The sequence below is a fragment of the Parasteatoda tepidariorum genome, chromosome 3, assembly GCF_043381705.1.
Source record: "Parasteatoda tepidariorum isolate YZ-2023 chromosome 3, CAS_Ptep_4.0, whole genome shotgun sequence".
NCBI lineage: Eukaryota > Metazoa > Arthropoda > Arachnida > Araneae > Theridiidae > Parasteatoda > Parasteatoda tepidariorum.
The window spans coordinates 58,317,830-58,336,678 of NC_092206.1; the positions used below are offsets into that span (position 1 = coordinate 58,317,830).

Consider the following 18,849-nt stretch of genomic DNA (forward strand, 5'->3'; position numbering starts at 1 on the left):
AAAATAACAAATTAAAATCAATTACAATAATTAAGTAAATTAAACAATTAAGCTAGTTAAAACATTTAGGATAATTAAAAGGAAAAAAAGCTTTTGTAATAAATTGGAAAACATATATTTTGCAAAAAAGAAAAGTTAAAATTAAACGAGAAGCTCTTTAACGACAATGAGACACAACGGAAATCTCGAAACAGAGTGACCCTAAACAAGATTCTCCCACAGCCCTAGAAATTTTTTGCCCAGAAATCAGACAAAAGGGTGTTTCTGTGGACAAAAGAGCCCACAGCAATTTAAGGAAGCTAAAAACATTTCCCACAGTGTAAATTGAGGCGGCTATTTGACTACTCCATGGAGTACCGCTTTTTAGGATCCATGGACTACTCCCATCACTGGTAGCTACGAAAGCTACAGGATATTTTCATCAGTCAAGATGACTTTTTATTGCTCTTTTGGTAAAAAAAGAGAAGAGTAACAATTATTTTATACTTGTAAACACTTCTATTAGATTTTGAAAAGCGTTCGCCAATGTAGAAAAGAAAAAAATGTATTTTAGGCTTCAGAGGGCTCCAGCTCCGAATAAAACTTTAGAAAAAGAAGGAAAAAGTTGGATCTGGGGGCCCTTGCCATCTCGGGGCCCCAAGCTACAGCTTATTTAGCTTATACGTAAATCCGGCCCTGGTTGAGAGAACAGCCAACCCAATTTAGGGCTCGCGACTGCCAATGTTCAACTCCGTAGCCTTGCAATTTTGAAAGCAATTAAAAAGATAAGGGAACTCCTGGATCAAGTATTGGAAGAAATTTGCCATCGTGGAGGACTTTTTGATGAAACTAACCCGCATTTGCATTACATTGAGAGGAAAAATACGAAAACCTCCCACGGTTAGCCTGATGACAAGGGGACTCTAACCTATGATCTACCTCTGAGGATATTTTACATCATCACTGAAGTAGTGTGAACCGGGGGCGGAATTCGTATCGACTAGCCATCGCTGGGATTCGAACCCACCTCATTAGGAGACGAGGGCTCTATTCCATAAGCCACCACGGCTCTTGGATGGACGAAGATTGAAGCAATTAGCGCTTTAAACATTTGCATCTTTTTACGCATTGAAAGACGGATGAAGAAGTCATCTGTGTTTATTGTATTGCGTTGCTTTGTCGTTATTTTTGCACGTTTCTTATCATCTGGCGATAACGCCACTGTCTGACTATTGCATTAAAGTTCTGGGTTTGGATACTCCTAGATAATGATATGAAACGTTTATTGTTCAAGGTTTTAATTATAGGATTAAATTCCAGTCACTCACCGCTGGGAATAAAAATGGATCCCGAGGGTGTCCTTGCCAAGCAAGAGGCAAAATCTTGCTCATTTTCTCTCAGTTGGTTTTCTTGGATGTTGTCTCCGGTATTGAGAGCGTTGTTATTAGCTCCTAAACTTTGTGGCACTTTGCTACCGGTCTTACCCATCGATAGCTTATGGGAGGTGACTAGACTGGATGAGTTATCCATTAGACCTAAATCAGAGAGGAAAAAAACAATACTTGTCAGTATCTTCTACATCCACACACACGAGAAAGGTTCCAAAATCTCTGGAAATGACAATAAACAAACTAGATATATAAGATCCTAAACAACGCATGGAGCTGTGCAGTGTGCTCTATATATTTCGCCTTTAATGTCTGAATATTTAGAATCCTTGTTTGCAGTTGTTAAAATTTTATAAGTTAGGTGTCACAAATTAACGACAAACGAGGAAAAAAAAACCGAAAACAATATAGAATTGTAACTAATCACAACAGAGGTTAGCAGGACTGTAAAATTAGAACTTGTTTTGATTGCTGGAAAAAACAGGGAGCAGATTATTGAAAATACATTTGAGTTTTATCAAGCAATCAAACTGGTTTTGATTTGGTTCTTCCCATTTTTCTCTCAGTTGTTTCAACAGCTTTCGATAGCTTTTTTGTTTTTTCCTCGTTTAGACATTAATCTACGGATTCCCAATACATGTTTTTTTTTGCTTCATTCCTTACGAGAATTTTAAATATATATATTAATAGCTATTAAGAGCATATTAAGGGAAATATTATGTAAAAATATTATGAAATATTAGAAAACGCATACATAGACAATTTTTTTTTTTTGAGAAAAATAATTGAAAAAATCTTTATTTGTTCAACTAATGCATTTTTGCTTACTTGTATCTCCCCTCCCCCTATTTAAATTCACGTAATCCCAACTCTTTCTGGTACTTTGTTGTCAAATAAAAGCTTAACCGACTCGTTTTTTTGTCCCACTGTAAACAGCATTGATAGTTTGATTAGACAGGAAACAAGTTTTTGTTTAATATTTTATTATAATTTTTTTGAACGATGCAGATCAAAAAAAGAACAAATTATAAGTTTAGAGTCTAGGGGCGAAACATAAACAAGTTTTTAAGAAATATAATTTAAATTTTTTTCTAGAACAGCAGCTTTTAATAATAGCATATAAATATCAGCAAAATTTGGTAAATATTTACCAGTCAGCAAGGAAGTTGGCAAACAAATTTTTCAAATAAAAAAAAGAATAAGTGCAAAGAGAAATTATAATGTGGAACTAAATTATTCTGTCATCAAATTATTCTTGTGAAGCATTCGCTATAAAATCGTTTTCTCCCATTTTTTGTCTGAGTGATTTTAGGCGACAAAACATGGTACGGATCATTACACATGGTATAAGTTTTCTATTTCAATTCTTTTTTACTTTGGTTATGTGCCAAAACCATCGGAGCTGATTGTCCATTCCGTGAGATGAAAGCATCCATTTTTTAGATTCTTGTATGTGGTTAGGGGATAATTGTTATCACCCATCACTGTTATGATTTATCATGGGGAAATAAGTTTGAAAGTGAAAACTTCGGTTGGCTTCTACAACTTATTCAAATTGGCTTTTTACTGATTGGATAAGAGCCAAAATTGCATTTAGAAAATTCACTTTAATGTCTTTATGGAATACGCTTTTAAGTATAAGTTGTTTTTTCCTTTTTTAAATGATAAGTTATTTAAAAACGTACCGAAGTATTTTCATTTATGTACTGCTTAAGTGTTGAAATCAAATATTCTGCAGATTATCTAGCTAATGTGTAAATTAATTACACTTTTAGAAATTTCAGGGTGGAAAGATGGTTAAATTACGATTTATCTAATTGTTATTTTAATATATTCAAGCAAAACAGTCATATAACCATAAATAAGATGATATTCAAACTGTTAACTGGGAGAAAAATGGTTTATTAAGTGCTTTCACCTGATACGGTTAAACACGAAGCACCAACTAAACCCACCTAATGAAGCCCCTTAGTTTCATGCAACTGATTACATATTATAGCCGAGAGGGCTATAGTCTGTCAATCCTACAGAATGGGGTTCGACTCTCAGTGTTGACACCACAATATTTCCATCAACGCATGAATACTTTTGCGTGTCATGCACTACCCAATTTGTTACCCTGAGCTATTAGAATACGATATTCTCACTTACACATAGATGGCAGGACCAGAAAGCTTCTAAACTATCTCCAATGTCGAGTTAAATTTTTTTTACGGTTTTGAAACCACGCTAGTTATAAATGGTTAAAAACTGTTTAGTTTATATTCATGCTTTTTTTTACCATACTGGTCGTAAACGGTTTCAAAACCGTTAATGTTAAAAATGTCCTTTACCGTAAACTTTACGGTTAATGAAGGACAATCTGCTGCCGGAAATTTTACCGTAATTTCAGTATGAAAATTCTAACTGTGTACTTAAACAAAATCAATGACGCAATAATAGTAGCAGAAGATAATGTTGCAACAAGTAAAAGTAATTAATAAAGATGAATGGTATGATAATTTTTTAACATATATTTGCTACCTTGGACTATACGAGTAAGATACTCTCATTCACTCAAAGATTACAGCACCATAAAGCTGCTTAATACAAAAAAGTCTAGCATTTCCCAACTCTTATGATAAGGTGAAGCAACTAGATAAACTAATAAAACCACATTTCTTTGTTCATTTGATAAAACACAACTTAACCACAACCTAATTCCAATGCCCATTATTTAGCAAAAAGCCTAGATCCCAATGTCCAGTTAAATTTCTTTCTCACGATTTTGAAACCATGTAAATGGTTGAAGATGTGAATGGTTAAAGAAAAACCTATAGTTTTGTATTCATTGTTTCTTAACCACACTGGTCGTAATTATAACTGCATACCAACAGCAAGGCACAGTCACGAGTGAGTGCAAACAATTATAAAAACACGGATTTTATAAAGTCGTTTAGATTTAAAATTGTATTTTATTTTTTATTTAAATAGCATTTTTCACACTTTTTGATAAATAAATATTTCTTTATTATTAACTAAATTTGAAATAAATTTGATAAATTTGATAAAATTTGAAATCTAGTTCTGACATTTGTAAATAAAAAAAAGAGCGTTAAGTGAATGTGCAATCGGAGTCGTTTAGATTTAAAATTGTATTTTATTTTTCATTTAAATAGCATTTCTCACACTTTTTGATAAATAAATATTTCTTTATTATTAACTAAATTTGAAATAAATTTGATAAATTTGATAAAATTTGAAATCTAGTTCTGACATTTGTAAATAAAAAAAAGAGCGTTAAGTGAATGTGCAATCGGAGTCGTTTAGATTTAAAATTGTATTTTATTTTTCATTTAAATAGCATTTCTCACACTTTTTGATAAATAAATATTTCTTTATTATTAACTAAATTTAAAATAAATTTGATAAACTTTGAAATCTAGTTTTGACATTTGTAAATAAAAAAAAGAGCGTTAAGTGAATGTGCAATAAATAATTACGTCTGCAAGGCAACACCAAGGTACTGTCACGAGCGAGTGCAAACAATTATAAAAACACGGATTTTATAAAGTCGTTTAGATTTAAAATTGTATTTTATTTTTCATTTAAATAGCATTTTTGATAAATAAATATTTCTTTATTATTAACCAAATTTAAAATAAATTTGATAAAATTTGAAATCTAGTTTTGACATTTGTAAATAAAAAAAAGAGCGTTAAGTGAATGTGCAATAAATAATTACGTCTGCAAGGCAACACCAAGGTACTGTCACGAGCGAGTGCAACTTCTGATCCCGTGTAAGTAGCATCGGAGTTAATGGCATCTTCATCATCGGACGAGTTAGAGGAAGAGAGTCCAGAGAGTTGTTGGTGTAATCGCCTTGGTTGATCAGATCCCAACATCCCAGGATCCCAATCTTCTCGATCCCCCGGGGCTTCCCGGAAGTGGTGGCCACCTGCGTACTGTGGCTGTTGAGACGGTGGTTGCTGCACTTGATCTTGAGATTTCTGTCTAGAGTTTAATCGACCTATAAAAAAAGGGAAAAAAATATAATGTCAATTGTTTGCACTTTAAAGATTGATCTTTATAGATACTTTTCAGTTACAACTTACTGCTAATACAATACAAAACAATATTTGCTACATATATCTATTTCATAGTCACAGGACATTAGCTGATAGATTTTCACTTGGTTGGTTTTCACGAATTAGTAATGCTATAAATGATAAATAATGTAATAAATAGCTGCAACAAAAACTTTTTCCTGTAAAAACATAACAAAGAAATGGATACACTACTAGTGCGTTTTATTTATTGAAATGTAACAGAGTAATAAATATTCGATTTCACTATCGTTGGATGAAAGGAATAAAGTTATTGCAGTTTCATTTATTAACTGAAATAGGAAGCTTTATACAGTGAAATATTACGTTGGCAAAATCGTTTGCTTTTAATAATCAAAATCGTTTCATATTTAAAACCATTTGCTTTAACTATTCATAATTGTTAATTTAAAATAGCTTAAGCATTTACAATATAGCTTGAATAAAACAAGTGGTTTGAAAAATAAGTTTTATAATATAGCACAATCAAAGCGATATCTTTTGACAAATATTTTACCGTTATACGCATCTTTGGAAGTAATAGGCAACTTAAAGGCGTATTTTGAATCTGAAATGATTCTTGAAAAGTCTCAAAATATCTGAAACATTCCTTATTTTAATTTTATTCATCTGTGTTTTTATATTCAAAATTTAAATTTTGTTGGCAATAGAAATTTTAGCTAGACATATAACATGATGAAGAATTGTTTTAAATTTGTCGCAAGTATAAATAATGCATTATTTTTACTCTCAAATTGTTTTAAAGTTAAGTATTGCAGAATGTAAAGAAATTTTGAGGGTTATTTAATATATTACATTAAATAAGTGAACCATATATATGTATTTTCTGTAAAAAAAGTATTGTTAGAAACTAAAATTTATATACAAAACTTAATATGGAATATTAGTTTTTCATTTAAGTAAGTTTTCGCTTGAAACTTTATTTTTAATTATATTCCATAATAAGAAAATAATGCATATCTCTGGGAAAAGTCTGTACGAAATCAATAATAACTCTTAACATTCAATTTTCAGTCACAAAAATTAACTAAAATCTAAATTCTTCCGAATATAATGTCTAAATTTATTTACTCAAAATTCATTAAAATACAAAATTCATTAAAATTTCATTCCTTGCAAACTTTTTGCTCTTACAATTAAACGCAATATATATAATTAAATAGACACTTTCTTAAAAAATTATTTCAACAAAAAGTAATTTAAAAAAAATGTAAAATTATTTTTTTTAATAGTATTTAAAGTATGCCCTTAGGAACTTTAAATGAAATGTAAACATATAAATTCAAAAAACAAATATTTATGTATTTCTGAAAAAGAATATATTGTGAGTAGCGGCTTGAAAAAATGAGTGACATGTTTAGAGTAGATATTAATTATTAAAGTAAAAACTATAAAAAAATACTTTTAAAAGAGAGAACTAATAAATTTAAAAGCTACGTCCGAAATTAAGGTTTTTAATTTCAAAAGTCTGACTAGAAATTAAAAGAAGTCAAAACTAAAACACTAATTGTTCAATCTAATTTATATTTATATATACCAGCAGCGTTTATTATATTAGTTATAAACATTATGTTAGTTAAAAAATACAGAATTGGTCCCAGTAGAATAGAATTATTTTCAGTTAGTGAAATATATGAACATAAAAAAGATTTATGCATATTCAAAAATAAGCAACTGTTAAGGTTTATTAGTTAAAGCTAATAGTTATTTTTGCCGTTGTCTTGTCGATTTTAGTACGAAATATTTCCAACAGTTTGGAGGAAAGCTAAGAATTAAAAAAAAAAAAAAATGCAATTAAATTTTAAAGAGAGAGCTAATAAATTCAAAAGCAACGTCTGACATAAATTTTTTTAATCTCAAAAGGCAGCTTATAAATTAAAAAAAAAGAAAGCAATAATAAAGCAAAGCTTGTTTTAACTATAAAATATTTTAAGACCTCAATTTTTTTTTCTCCTCATAAATTCATAATTCAAAGAACATCTATATATTGTTGCCCCTGAAACAAATACCTCCCCAGACACCGTTCAAGTGTATGCTTAAAACAAACTCAAGAAACGCTTTAAACTATCTGGAGATTTAACATAAGGGAGGAAAAGTACATACAGATTCTACCCACTTTCAAGAATCTATAATATAACCGTTAAGGTTTTACTATTCTGAGAGAGCTGCGATATCTTTTTATCTTTCGCGTTCCTATAACAAGAGTCGTTCTCGACATCGTAAAAGGCCTTTTAGTCATCGATATTTTACTCTTCCTTTACCGTTCTAAATCAATAATTTAACTGCTCTTTTAACAGCCCAGAGGTGCTGGGACGGCCGTTATTTACAATCTTTCAAGCTATGCAAGTTATGGAGACGATGCAACTCCGGAAAGGGTATTTTGGCGCAGTTCTTATCATTCTAAGGAAGAAAAAAAATGATGTTAGTAGGAATTTAAATTATTCGATCTCGAAAGAGAAATCTGCTGTTTTACTTCTTTTTCTTAATTTATTTCTGCTTGGATTTAGGACATGCAATATTGGCTATTGAAATTTAATGAGGAAAAAGAATTAAAGTATTGCCTTATGTTTTCCGATTTAATACTTATTTCGAAAGAAAAAATATTTGCTGATAATTTCGAAGTACTTAAATGTAATGCACCATTAAAAATGTAAAAGTAAAGTTCGGAATTTTCGTAACTTTTTGATGTTTAAAATCTATTTTAAAATAAATAAATGCATTTTTGTTATACGCATAAAATATTCTGTTATTATATGTATAAGTGTCAGTTTCAAAGCTTTTATTGAATTATTTTTATTTTCAATTCAGTTTATATACTAGACTAGACTATGCCATATTTTTAAATTAAGATGAAACAATTTCGAACGCTATATTGATATTTTTTTGTACGATAAATCTGGTAACATTTTCTCGAATCAAACATTTTAAAAGGAATAATTTTTTTTTTGAAAGAATAAATTTTTAAGAATATTTTTAAACGAAAAGATAAAGCAATGTTCTTAAATAAGGTTGACTATATTCATAAAAAATATTTTAAAAGTTTGTTCAAAATTTTACGCTTAGAAATTAAAAAGTATTTGATTTTTAGTAAGTATTTTATTTATTGTAACTATATTTTTAGTGCATACATTTCAATAAAGTTCATTTAAAAGTGAGCTACGAAAAGTTTTGTTTTAAAAACTTTTATAAAAATAATGAGCTAGTTTTTTTTGCTAGTTTAATTATGCGTATCCAAATTTAATCGACACCTTCCAAATGTTTGTTATGGGGAAAATATGGGAAATATGTGGGCTTATGAATTAAACTGAAGAAAAACTTATAAAACCATTTCATTGTAATAATCAAAGTTTATTTATACAACAAATGTTTAGAAATATACAAACAATTGCATCCAATTATGGATTATTGTTAAAATATTTTCAAATTTTTTTTTTCTTCTAAAAAATAGTTTTCATTTAAAAATATTTTATTTTTGCGTTTGGAAACATTAGCAAATGACGTCTTATAATCATGTTGATATTATAAGGTCAAAGAAATGTTTTAACAACTTTCTTCCTTTCTCAAAAAAAGTAAAACTATTTACTTCACAATAGGCAGTTACTTTTTAAAAATCCCTAAAATTGGTTTTTCAAACATTACATTAAAAAAAATCTCTGAAATAATGAAAAAAAAAACATTACCAAATATCGTAAATAATTTTTTTTAATAATTAATTATGTTGACATTATAAGGTCAAAGAAATGTTTAAGCAACATTCATTATTTTGAAAATAAAAGTGAAAATATTTACTTAAACACAATGAGTAGTTAATTTTTTTAAACCCCTACAATCCGTTTTTCAAATGTTACATTAAAATACCTTTTTTATAATAAAAAAAAAAGAAAAAACGCTAGAAATGATTGTAAGCAATTTTATTTAATAAAACTGGATATTTCTAAAACCATTTTTCTCCTAAATGTTTAGTAAAACAAAACTTTTCATCGTTTTTAGGTTTTAAGTGATTAGTTACAAAACAATTTATTTTGTTTCAAATATGCTAATAAATTAATTAATGATCATAACTTTTTAATAAATCTTAACGAATTAAATGAAACAAGAATAAATAGCTTAAAAAAATCTGATTTCCACAAATTTTTCAATTAACTTAGAGAATATTCAATCACGAATATGTCACAGCCAATAATTTGTCAGGTCACTTACATTTCGAACAATGCCTGAATAAAATAAAAACATGACAGTCTCGATTCTATAAGTTTGGGAACCTTGTAATGGGAGATAAATGGTTGGATGGCTACGGCTTCAGTAATAAAGTTTGGCCAATCTACAATAAAAGGAAGTGAATTCCGATATTTTTGGCGAGATTCCACGTATGAAGCGCGCCATGCATTGCACTTGGAAATTCACCGCAAAGAAAATTTCCATAATGGAAAAAGTTTTGATCGTAATGAAAACAGCCTTATCAGAAGAAAATCAGGTCAATGTGTAATAATAATTTAGTAGGGTGTGTCTCTTTTTTTAAATTTTTGTTCTTCTCAGAATTGTTAATTTCTTAAATATCAGTTCATTTAATTATTTGTCAGAACATTAGGAGAATTTCTAAATTTTTTCCATTAAATATATATATTTTTTCGTTCTCAAGAAATTGCAACAGATTTTCTAAGCAAAGCTCGTAGCGTTCTATTAAAAATAGAAGAAAAAAACATGCCTGGAGAATTAAGTAATTATTTTTGGGTGAAAGTAGATATTTTGACTACCAGTAAGAGTTAATAAAATAAGTGATCCATGAGCATAGTTAGCTCTAAACATAGTGACGTTTTTAAAATAAATTGTCTACTTTAAAAATATTGCTAATTTGTATTTGAGAAATATAACTTTGATTAATGTTTTGAAATATTTATTTTGTAATGAACCCAGAGTTCATCGGGGGAAAGTTATGTGAATTATGTCTCTGATAGATGGCGCTCTGCGAGGTGTTGTATTAGTTGCATGGATCAGATTCGATTCAGCCATTTTAAAGTAAAAGTTTTTTTTAAAATTCTTTTTTGTTTGTTATTAAATATATTTTATGTAATATGGTAATATGTCGTACTCAAATCACACGAAACAAAGATTAACTCCGCTGATATGGATTAAAGGAATACATATTCATGAAAGAAACGAATGACATTATCCCGAGATAATCGCATTTTACAACTACTACTGTGTAAATTCACTGGAAGATGCTTTAGTTAGCTAGAATTACGCTCAAAGATTAAAATAATGCCCCTAGAAATCTCTTTCATGAGTCATTAGTTTTAAATCCAAGCGTTTTCTCTTCTAAGTTTGTTCAGAATAGGTTTTTGGTTTGCTGATTTTATTATTTATTTATCTAATTTTTTCTCTTGCAAAAACACAGTAAATAACATTAACTTGGTATTAAACGAAGTAGTAATATTTTTATGAATGCTTTAGAGTTATTTTTTTAAAAAAAATTAGTTTGTTTTCTCGAAGAAACTTGGCTTAACCACAAAATAATAGGAAAGCAGTATAAAAAATAGAACAAAATAGCACGATTGATAAACTACTTTAGGTTTCTTCTTCAGAGCTATTTGGTTTGTATTAAAATTTGTTTAGAAGCTAACAACAATTTTAATTAAAATTTTTTTAAATTTTTTTTTACTAAAATTGCAATTTCGAATTTAACTTAATTCTTTTATAAATCACTTAAAACATTTAACCAAGCATAATTACAAGGATGAAAAATGGTTTTTCATTATTAAGTAAAAATGTTTAAAAAATAATTTCCAATATTTGGTCCTACTAAACTTTCATATTATAATGTAAAGAAAATATTTTCATACAAATGATCATTGCAACTGCTTAAAGACCGGGGTGCGGGAATGATTATGATCAACTGTCCTATTATTGTTGCAAACTAAATTCTTAATCGATTTGATTAAAACGTTGATGAAAAGTACAGTTTTTAATAAATTTCGATATTTATTGCAAAAGAACAGTTAAGGTTAACAAAAAATCCTGCAGCAAATTCATGTGACAAGCCAAATATGCATTGCATTCTTGATTTCAGTTAAAAACCTTTCCGATAGATGGCACTGCAGATGAAAGACTGATAACTCGACGAATAAAGTTTTAAATGCTCATTACAGCATGTTGCATTATGAGATGTGATTACGGTATTTTGGAAATATTGTAATGTGATTTCAGTCATTTAGAAAAGCTATAAAAAATTGTAACATAATTTTATTTAATTTTCTTTGACTCGTAATATGTGCATTGTAGTATACCAAGAATTTTAGGAATGACGTTTTGTGTAACACTTATTTTGTTTTCGCCATACATAGAGGGTTTTTCTTATCATGTTTTTTGGATTAATTAAGTGAAACGAATCTTCGTAAAAGTTCGTGTTTAGCAAAACACATAATTTTAAAAATTACTATAACAATGACTATGGCATTGACTATGACTATGACATAATTTTACAAATTACTATGACTTGCGTTAAAATTCTACGAATTTGAAAGTGTAATCAAGTCAACGAGTATGAAAACCATATTACTTAAAGTTTGCAACAGTTTCATCACAGAAGTTTTTAAAGAGGATTAATGTCTTTGAGGATGTCTTTGTTTTATTTTTTTGAATTCGGGGAGCTAAGATATTATGATGGATAACTAACATTAGATTGTTAAAAATAGGAAATAGTTTTATTCTTAAAAAAATAATTGTAGATAAGTTATAATTTTTTTTATACCCTGTGTATTTTAAATATACCCTCTTTAAGAATATATAACTAATAGTTGGAAGGAAAATTATGTATATAATGTTCATAATTGTTTTGAAATTTATTTGAAATAAATTATTATTCCTGCATCTGTACAAGGAGAAAAAAATTCTGGTAAAATTACCGCACTGTATGGTAATGACATTTCTAATATTAAACATAATCCAGGCAATAAAACCAAAATATACGGAAGTTTTTCCGTTCGTATGGGAATAGCTTATTTAAAATTCTAGTTTTCAAAATTATAGTTCTTATTATCCCACATTTAGTAAAAAATACAAAACTGAAAAGTAAATTTAACCGAATAAATGGCTTTTATTCTATGTCCTAAGGTAATATGATTATATTGCCAAATTTTACAAAATTTACCATTTTTATTACATATTATAAAACCATATTTTACTGCTAACCAAATACTATACCAAATCGCGAAATCGGTAAAAAGTACAGAGCTTTTTAATGTTCTCATAGAGTCAGAAACATGGTAAATTTATTCAGGTTGTTTTGACCATGTCTTTTTTCTTAGAGTAACATGTAATTAAAATCTTAATATCGGTTTACCTAATTTTATTGTCACATCAAACTTCTTAATTATACTTTTAAATCCTATGGAATTATTTATAACAAGTAAAAACGACAGCAAAAAAAAGTACTAGTTGTAGCAATCAAATATTTTAATAAATCTCAGAACTAGAATGAGTTAAAAACTAATAATTACAGTAAAACGGAAATTTAAACAATAAGTTCTGTTTAAAAGTAAAGCAATAAATAAGCTCGTTTATTGTTTTGGAAAGATTTAATCCTTGCGATGTATTGAAAAAAAAGTAACGTTAAATTAATTGTATTTTCAGAAATATCATTTCAACTGAAATCAGCCTCGCATTTTTTTTCATTATTTTCATTGCAAAAATCTTTTCTTCTTGAGTATTTTAAAATAACCTCCCACCTTAAGAAAATGGAATTTTTAAAAGTAATAAATTCATAAAATTAAATAACAAGACAAATAAATGAAAGACATTTTTCGGCGATCGTAGATTTTAATAAATATATAATAATCATATAAAAAAAAGGCATGGATTATTTTCCAGAATTAATAATTAAAGCACTTTAACAAGACTATGGCGGTGACTGGAGTTTTTTTTCATTTGTATTAAAGTGATACGGAAAATAAAACTAGGAAAAATTATTTGAACATATAATTATAAAGAAAAGAAGGATTTAGAAAATAATTGGACTTTGGACTTCCTGCCATATCTAATTAAGATTTTTTCAAAAATTTATTTTCAATCCTTTAACATACTTATTAGCTAAGAAATTATTTAACAAATAAAAATCACATTCACGTTTGAATTGTATTAGTTATTAAGAAGAAAATCATCTAATTATATTCAGATCTAGGAACAAAAAATTATATTTTAAGATTAGAAGCAACTAAATGAAAATTTTATCAAAGAGAGACATAGAAAACAAAAAAAAATTATTTTCACAAAATTTTTGAAATTAGTTTTTTAATAATTTATTATACGAGTTATTGTATAAAATGTATTCGAAAACTTTACTATTTTATTAATTTCATTATAATTCATAATGCAACTTGTTATTTCGTTTTATTTTTTCCAAAATCTGAATTATTTTACTGCATCTGATTCCACAGACAAATTTAAATCGTAAGACTTTGTTAATTTATACGTAATTACATTTAGATCATATCAAGCACTTTGTACGAGTATATGATCAATAAAGCGGTGTTAATCATCAATACGAAATCAACCACAAAACAGAAAGCTATATAACGACACAATTAATAAGACTAAAAAATAAATACAATTATGTTTTACATATTATTATTTGATGAACTTTCCGGTGACTTTTCATTATTAGACTTAACACAACACGTTTTTGAGGAGTTAATCTCATCCAAATAAAAATTTCCTTAGTATCATTTTGCACAGTGCAATTGCTCGAAGCCAACTCATGGTAGCTAAAATTTACCAAAACCAACCAAATTTCTTCATTATTCATCCTTTTTTTTAAGGCGGGGGACATGAAAAAATTATACCACCATGCCTCTAGTAAGTACCGTTAGCAAATATCATACCCATTAAAACAGTAAAATTTATAGCAATATCAGTAACTATTACAGAAATTAATAAAAGGCACATTTGGCGTCAATAATAGTTTGGTGATTTCTTACGGTTTCCATAACTGAAAATTTACTTCCATGAATTTTGTTTCTTAGTGCACAACTAATTCTTTTTATTTCAATTATAGTTGATTTATAGCAATTTAATTTTATAAAACTACGTTTCAAAAGCGCAACTATAAGCAAAATAAAGCAAAGGTTTCAGATAACTTTATAGAAATAGTATTTATGGGACGTAGTCTTCACATGCCAACCACGTTGAGCATTGAAATAATAGAGAAAAATGTTGATCATTGAATAAAAATTATTAAATTTTAAAGACCGTGAAATTATTTCCTTTTTTTGATGTTGTTGTTGTCGTACGCCAGTAAGGGAAGGGGTGCGATAGTTCTTGTTGTCTAGTGGCATCATCTATGGCCAAAACGTCGACTTCTATTTCACCAATAAGGTCGCTTCTGTTTGAAGGGTGGACCCATTCCTATATCCATTCATTCATCCTAATATCGTGATTTTGATTTAAACCAGAGAACGATCAATCTTTTATTAAGTACCCCCCAGAGGTATAATTTGTTATGGGAATATGGAGGACATTGCGACCCCATAGATTTAACGTGCACCAGTCATTATCTACTACACAGAGAGTCTTCGCCGACTGCATTTGTTCCCGTTCTCACTAGTGTGAGTCCAGCACTCCAGCCAAATTTTTTTGTTTATGAAATAGGGATATAATCTAAAAAACATCTCTGGTATGCTCTTTTTAACTATTGAAGAAACATAATCAACAACATTTTGATTTATAACAACGACTTATACTAAAAAAAATGAAGAAATTCCATTTTTCTAATGTTTTTCCAGAACGGAATGGTTGAAACTTTTGAACAATTTTAAGGATCGGGAGCTAAAGTTGCCCCTTGTACCGACTGTCCAAATTTCATAACTTTAGCACTAACAGAATTTCTGAATTTACAAGAGATGCACACAAAATCATCCTCTTATAATTATAGATAATTTATTTGTTTAAAAAAGTATTACGAGCTACAAATTAAGGAGTAAAAATTTTTTTTCCAGTAGTTTCAGAATTAAAAATGTTTTTTTGTTTAGTTGAAAAATTTGAAAAGGAGATGAGTTTCAACCAAAAAAGCTATTACGAAACATTTGTAAGATTTTGTTTGAAAATATGCAGTTTAAAACATTAGTTTAACACAAAAGAACAGTATTTCAACGGAGCGCTTGGTTTCTCAATTCTTTGTAAATTAAAATAGCATTTAGTTAAGTAAATAATGTACTGCATATCTGTACAAATACAATGTACTCGCATGTTTTATTTAAAAATAAAGTTGCTTTTAAATTAAAAGCTAAAAAAAAACGATTATGAAAACAATTCTGAAATAGTTTGCAGAAAAAGTGATTTTTTATTAAATTGAAACTGAAATATTTTGAATTAAAGCAAAACAGATCGAAGTAAGGAAGTAAAGATAACTTTTCGGAAAAAAATATTCTCTAAATTGTGCTAAAATTGGAATCTAATTTCTATATATAAAAAAAAACAAAACATGCTTATGTTAAAGCAACCTTTTATAACCAATAATGCTTTCAGCTTGTCGATAAGTAGATAGAAGCGTTTCGTTCAAGAGAAAAGTTTTAATTTTAATCTTCTTCACTTTTATGAATATTTCAAAATGGACAACATTTTTCACAAATTAACTCACAATCTAAAAATCTATTTGCATAAGTTTTAATCTTGATTGACGAGTGAAAATATTATTATATCGAGTTTAATCTTCTTTCAAAATTAATCTTCTTTTTAACAACTTTTAAAAAAAATTATCGTAATTAAGTTTTTAACACATTTAATTACGAAACATATTTAATTAGGAAATTTACAGCAAAATGAGTAGCTAATAATTTATCGCAGACGTAATTTGATTTAAAAATTTAAAGAGTGAAAAGTGAACAAATAATTATAAAAACAATTTATAGTAATTCGTAATAATTAAAAAAAAGCTAAGGTCTATCAGAGTATTTTAAAGTTAAAGAATGCAACTAAATTAAGTAATTTGGAGTAAAAAGTAGTATACATATCCTTTTTATAATTGACTGAGTGAAATTATTACCATATTTTGCAATTTTTAAACTGTAAAAGTTGTTAAACATGTAAATTGATTCTGCTTATTTATTGCATCTGAAACTTAATTAAAGAAAGAAGGATCTGAGATAAGCTTAATCATTAAAATTTAAAACAATATTTTCTTGATAAGAGTGAACTTTATATTTTTAATGTGTGTTTAACGTAATTCTTTCGTTCTGTTTAATAAAATATAACTTATATTATGGGATAAGTAGATATTATAAGATATGGAAATTAAATTAGGAAATTCATGATTTTATTTATCACCTAAATTATTTATGAGAAAATGAACATATTTTCTGAGATTGAATTTGTAACTTTTATGAAATTTAAAAACGTATTGCTATGACTAATACTTTACTTTAAGCGTTTTCAGATTGATGTTGACAAAATATTAATTAACACATTAGAAGTAAATATTTTTTAGAAATATTAAATAAGCTATAAATATTTGTCTGTATTTCACTAAATAACGTAAAATATATTTCAAAGATTTTCTGCTTCATTATGTTTAAATTAAAAGTTAATATTTATTAATTTCAACTGCGGATGTAAGATTTGTACGTTTTAAAAAGATGACGTACAGTTTTTAAAGAGTTTATATAATGCAAATATTTATGTAATTTTGAATGATGCTTTCAGAATATAGAGCCTTTCAACTCTTTGCATATTGTAAATATTTATATGAATATAAAAATTTTAATTGGAAATTTGTCGATTAATTAATTCGTGCAATTTCTATAGAGCAAAAAACGTGCAGATTATAGTAATGAATTACTTTATACTAACTTGAATTTTCCGCGAAGCTTCTCAAAAATATATAAAAACGCATATTTTTGTATACCATATTATATTATGTACATTCGAAAATTCGTTTATTTTTAAATTCATTTTAACATTAATTAACTTTATAAATCGTCGGTTGCAAACATTACAAGCATAAACTAATCATTACTCTTGTTTGACAAAATATATNGCCGTGCCAGTTAGTTAACATAGAAAAATGTCTTTGAATTTTAAAGCATTTTAGAACGTTTATTTCCTCATTTTAAGCTTCTCAGAACACTTTATTTCGCATAGGCATACATAGTAAACTTTAGGGTTATCATAGAAATAATTTATTCACTGAAAAAACCAAAGATTTCAATTCAATTTTTGAAAATTTAAGCTGGTCTAATGTTAAGCCATATCATCGGAAACTTGTACTATAATATAGTTCAAATTTGTACAAACTTAAAAAGATGTTAAAATGAATCAGAATTTCTTTCAAATTCAGCCATAGTTTTTTGTCATAAAGTTTGAGAAGTAGAATAATATGCTTTTCAACTTAGCACCATGTTGAGAGTGCTACAGAAAGATATGTTAAGATTCATCAGGTTCAAAAATTTATAACAGACCTGGAAGTAAAGAGTATTGGTTGATATTTTACCAATAAGTGACAAATAACATATATCATCAAAGTTTAGAATTAAATAGTGACAACGATATTTAGTACAGTTAAGGAAGGTTATTTTAAAGAATATTTTCAATCTTAGCATAAAATTGTGCATACTTGATGTAATGGGAATTAAACATTTCAAAAGCAATCAGGCAAATGTTAGGAGCGTGTTAATATTATTCGGTAAGCACAATAAAAATATTAGTAACGTCATAGGTTTATCTCATGATTACCAGACAGTATATTTTTTTCCTTCAAAACCTTAGCTTATACTTATTTATGCTTTTTTAAGCACTTCAATTTCATTCTCAAATATCTTAGCCTTCGAATCTTAGCCCAGGCACAGAGCTCAATGCATTTGGGCGAATTAAATGTTTGAAATTCGTCAAGATGAAGATACCATCTGATTCAAATGTCTTATTAGACAGCGAAGTCAATCACATGAGTTCAACTCTTTTTAAATTTAGTTCTGTAACGATGTTTATTTTGTTTTTGTTTCAACGGCTCATTTGATGTGCACCGAAAGTCGGAATCGCTTTAAAATAAAGAATATGTGTGCCAAGCCTTATTGGACTTCTCCTCTCATTGTTCTGCGGTTCATTTGAACGTTCACTAGGACGAATAGATAGCCTGGATAACAAAAGAATAAATAGAAGTTCCAAATCCTTTTGTTTACCTCCGAAAACTATTTACTAAAAATAAAATTTTGGATCTTTCTTCAAAACGGAATTTAAAACGAAATACCGTTATTTTGTAATACAGTTTACTATGTTGATGCATCTAACAGTTAGTAAAATATTCAATCTACTATTTTCGAACAAGATTTGGGAAAGCTTACTTTATTTAGATAAAACATTTGAAAATATTATAAAGTAAATATTGGCAAAAT

General features: G+C 27.9%; 1 protein-coding gene across 5 annotated transcripts in view; it reads right to left on the reverse strand.

The window, feature by feature from the left end:
• Nucleotides 1–18,849, reverse strand: part of LOC107447687 (teneurin-m) — a 391,268-nt gene that overhangs the window by 42,698 nt on the left and 329,721 nt on the right. For 4 of the 5 annotated variants that reach the window (XM_071178689.1, XM_043040120.2, XM_071178686.1 and 1 more), the window contains 2 exons: nt 5,092–5,376; nt 1,308–1,514 (listed from right to left, as the gene is read on the reverse strand). In XM_071178689.1, coding sequence (XP_071034790.1) covers nt 1,308–1,514; nt 5,092–5,376 — 492 coding nt within the window. Of the gene's footprint in view, nt 1–1,307; nt 1,515–4,849; nt 4,886–5,091; nt 5,377–18,849 lie in introns of those variants that run through there. The other variant, XM_071178687.1, reaches the window with a different exon arrangement.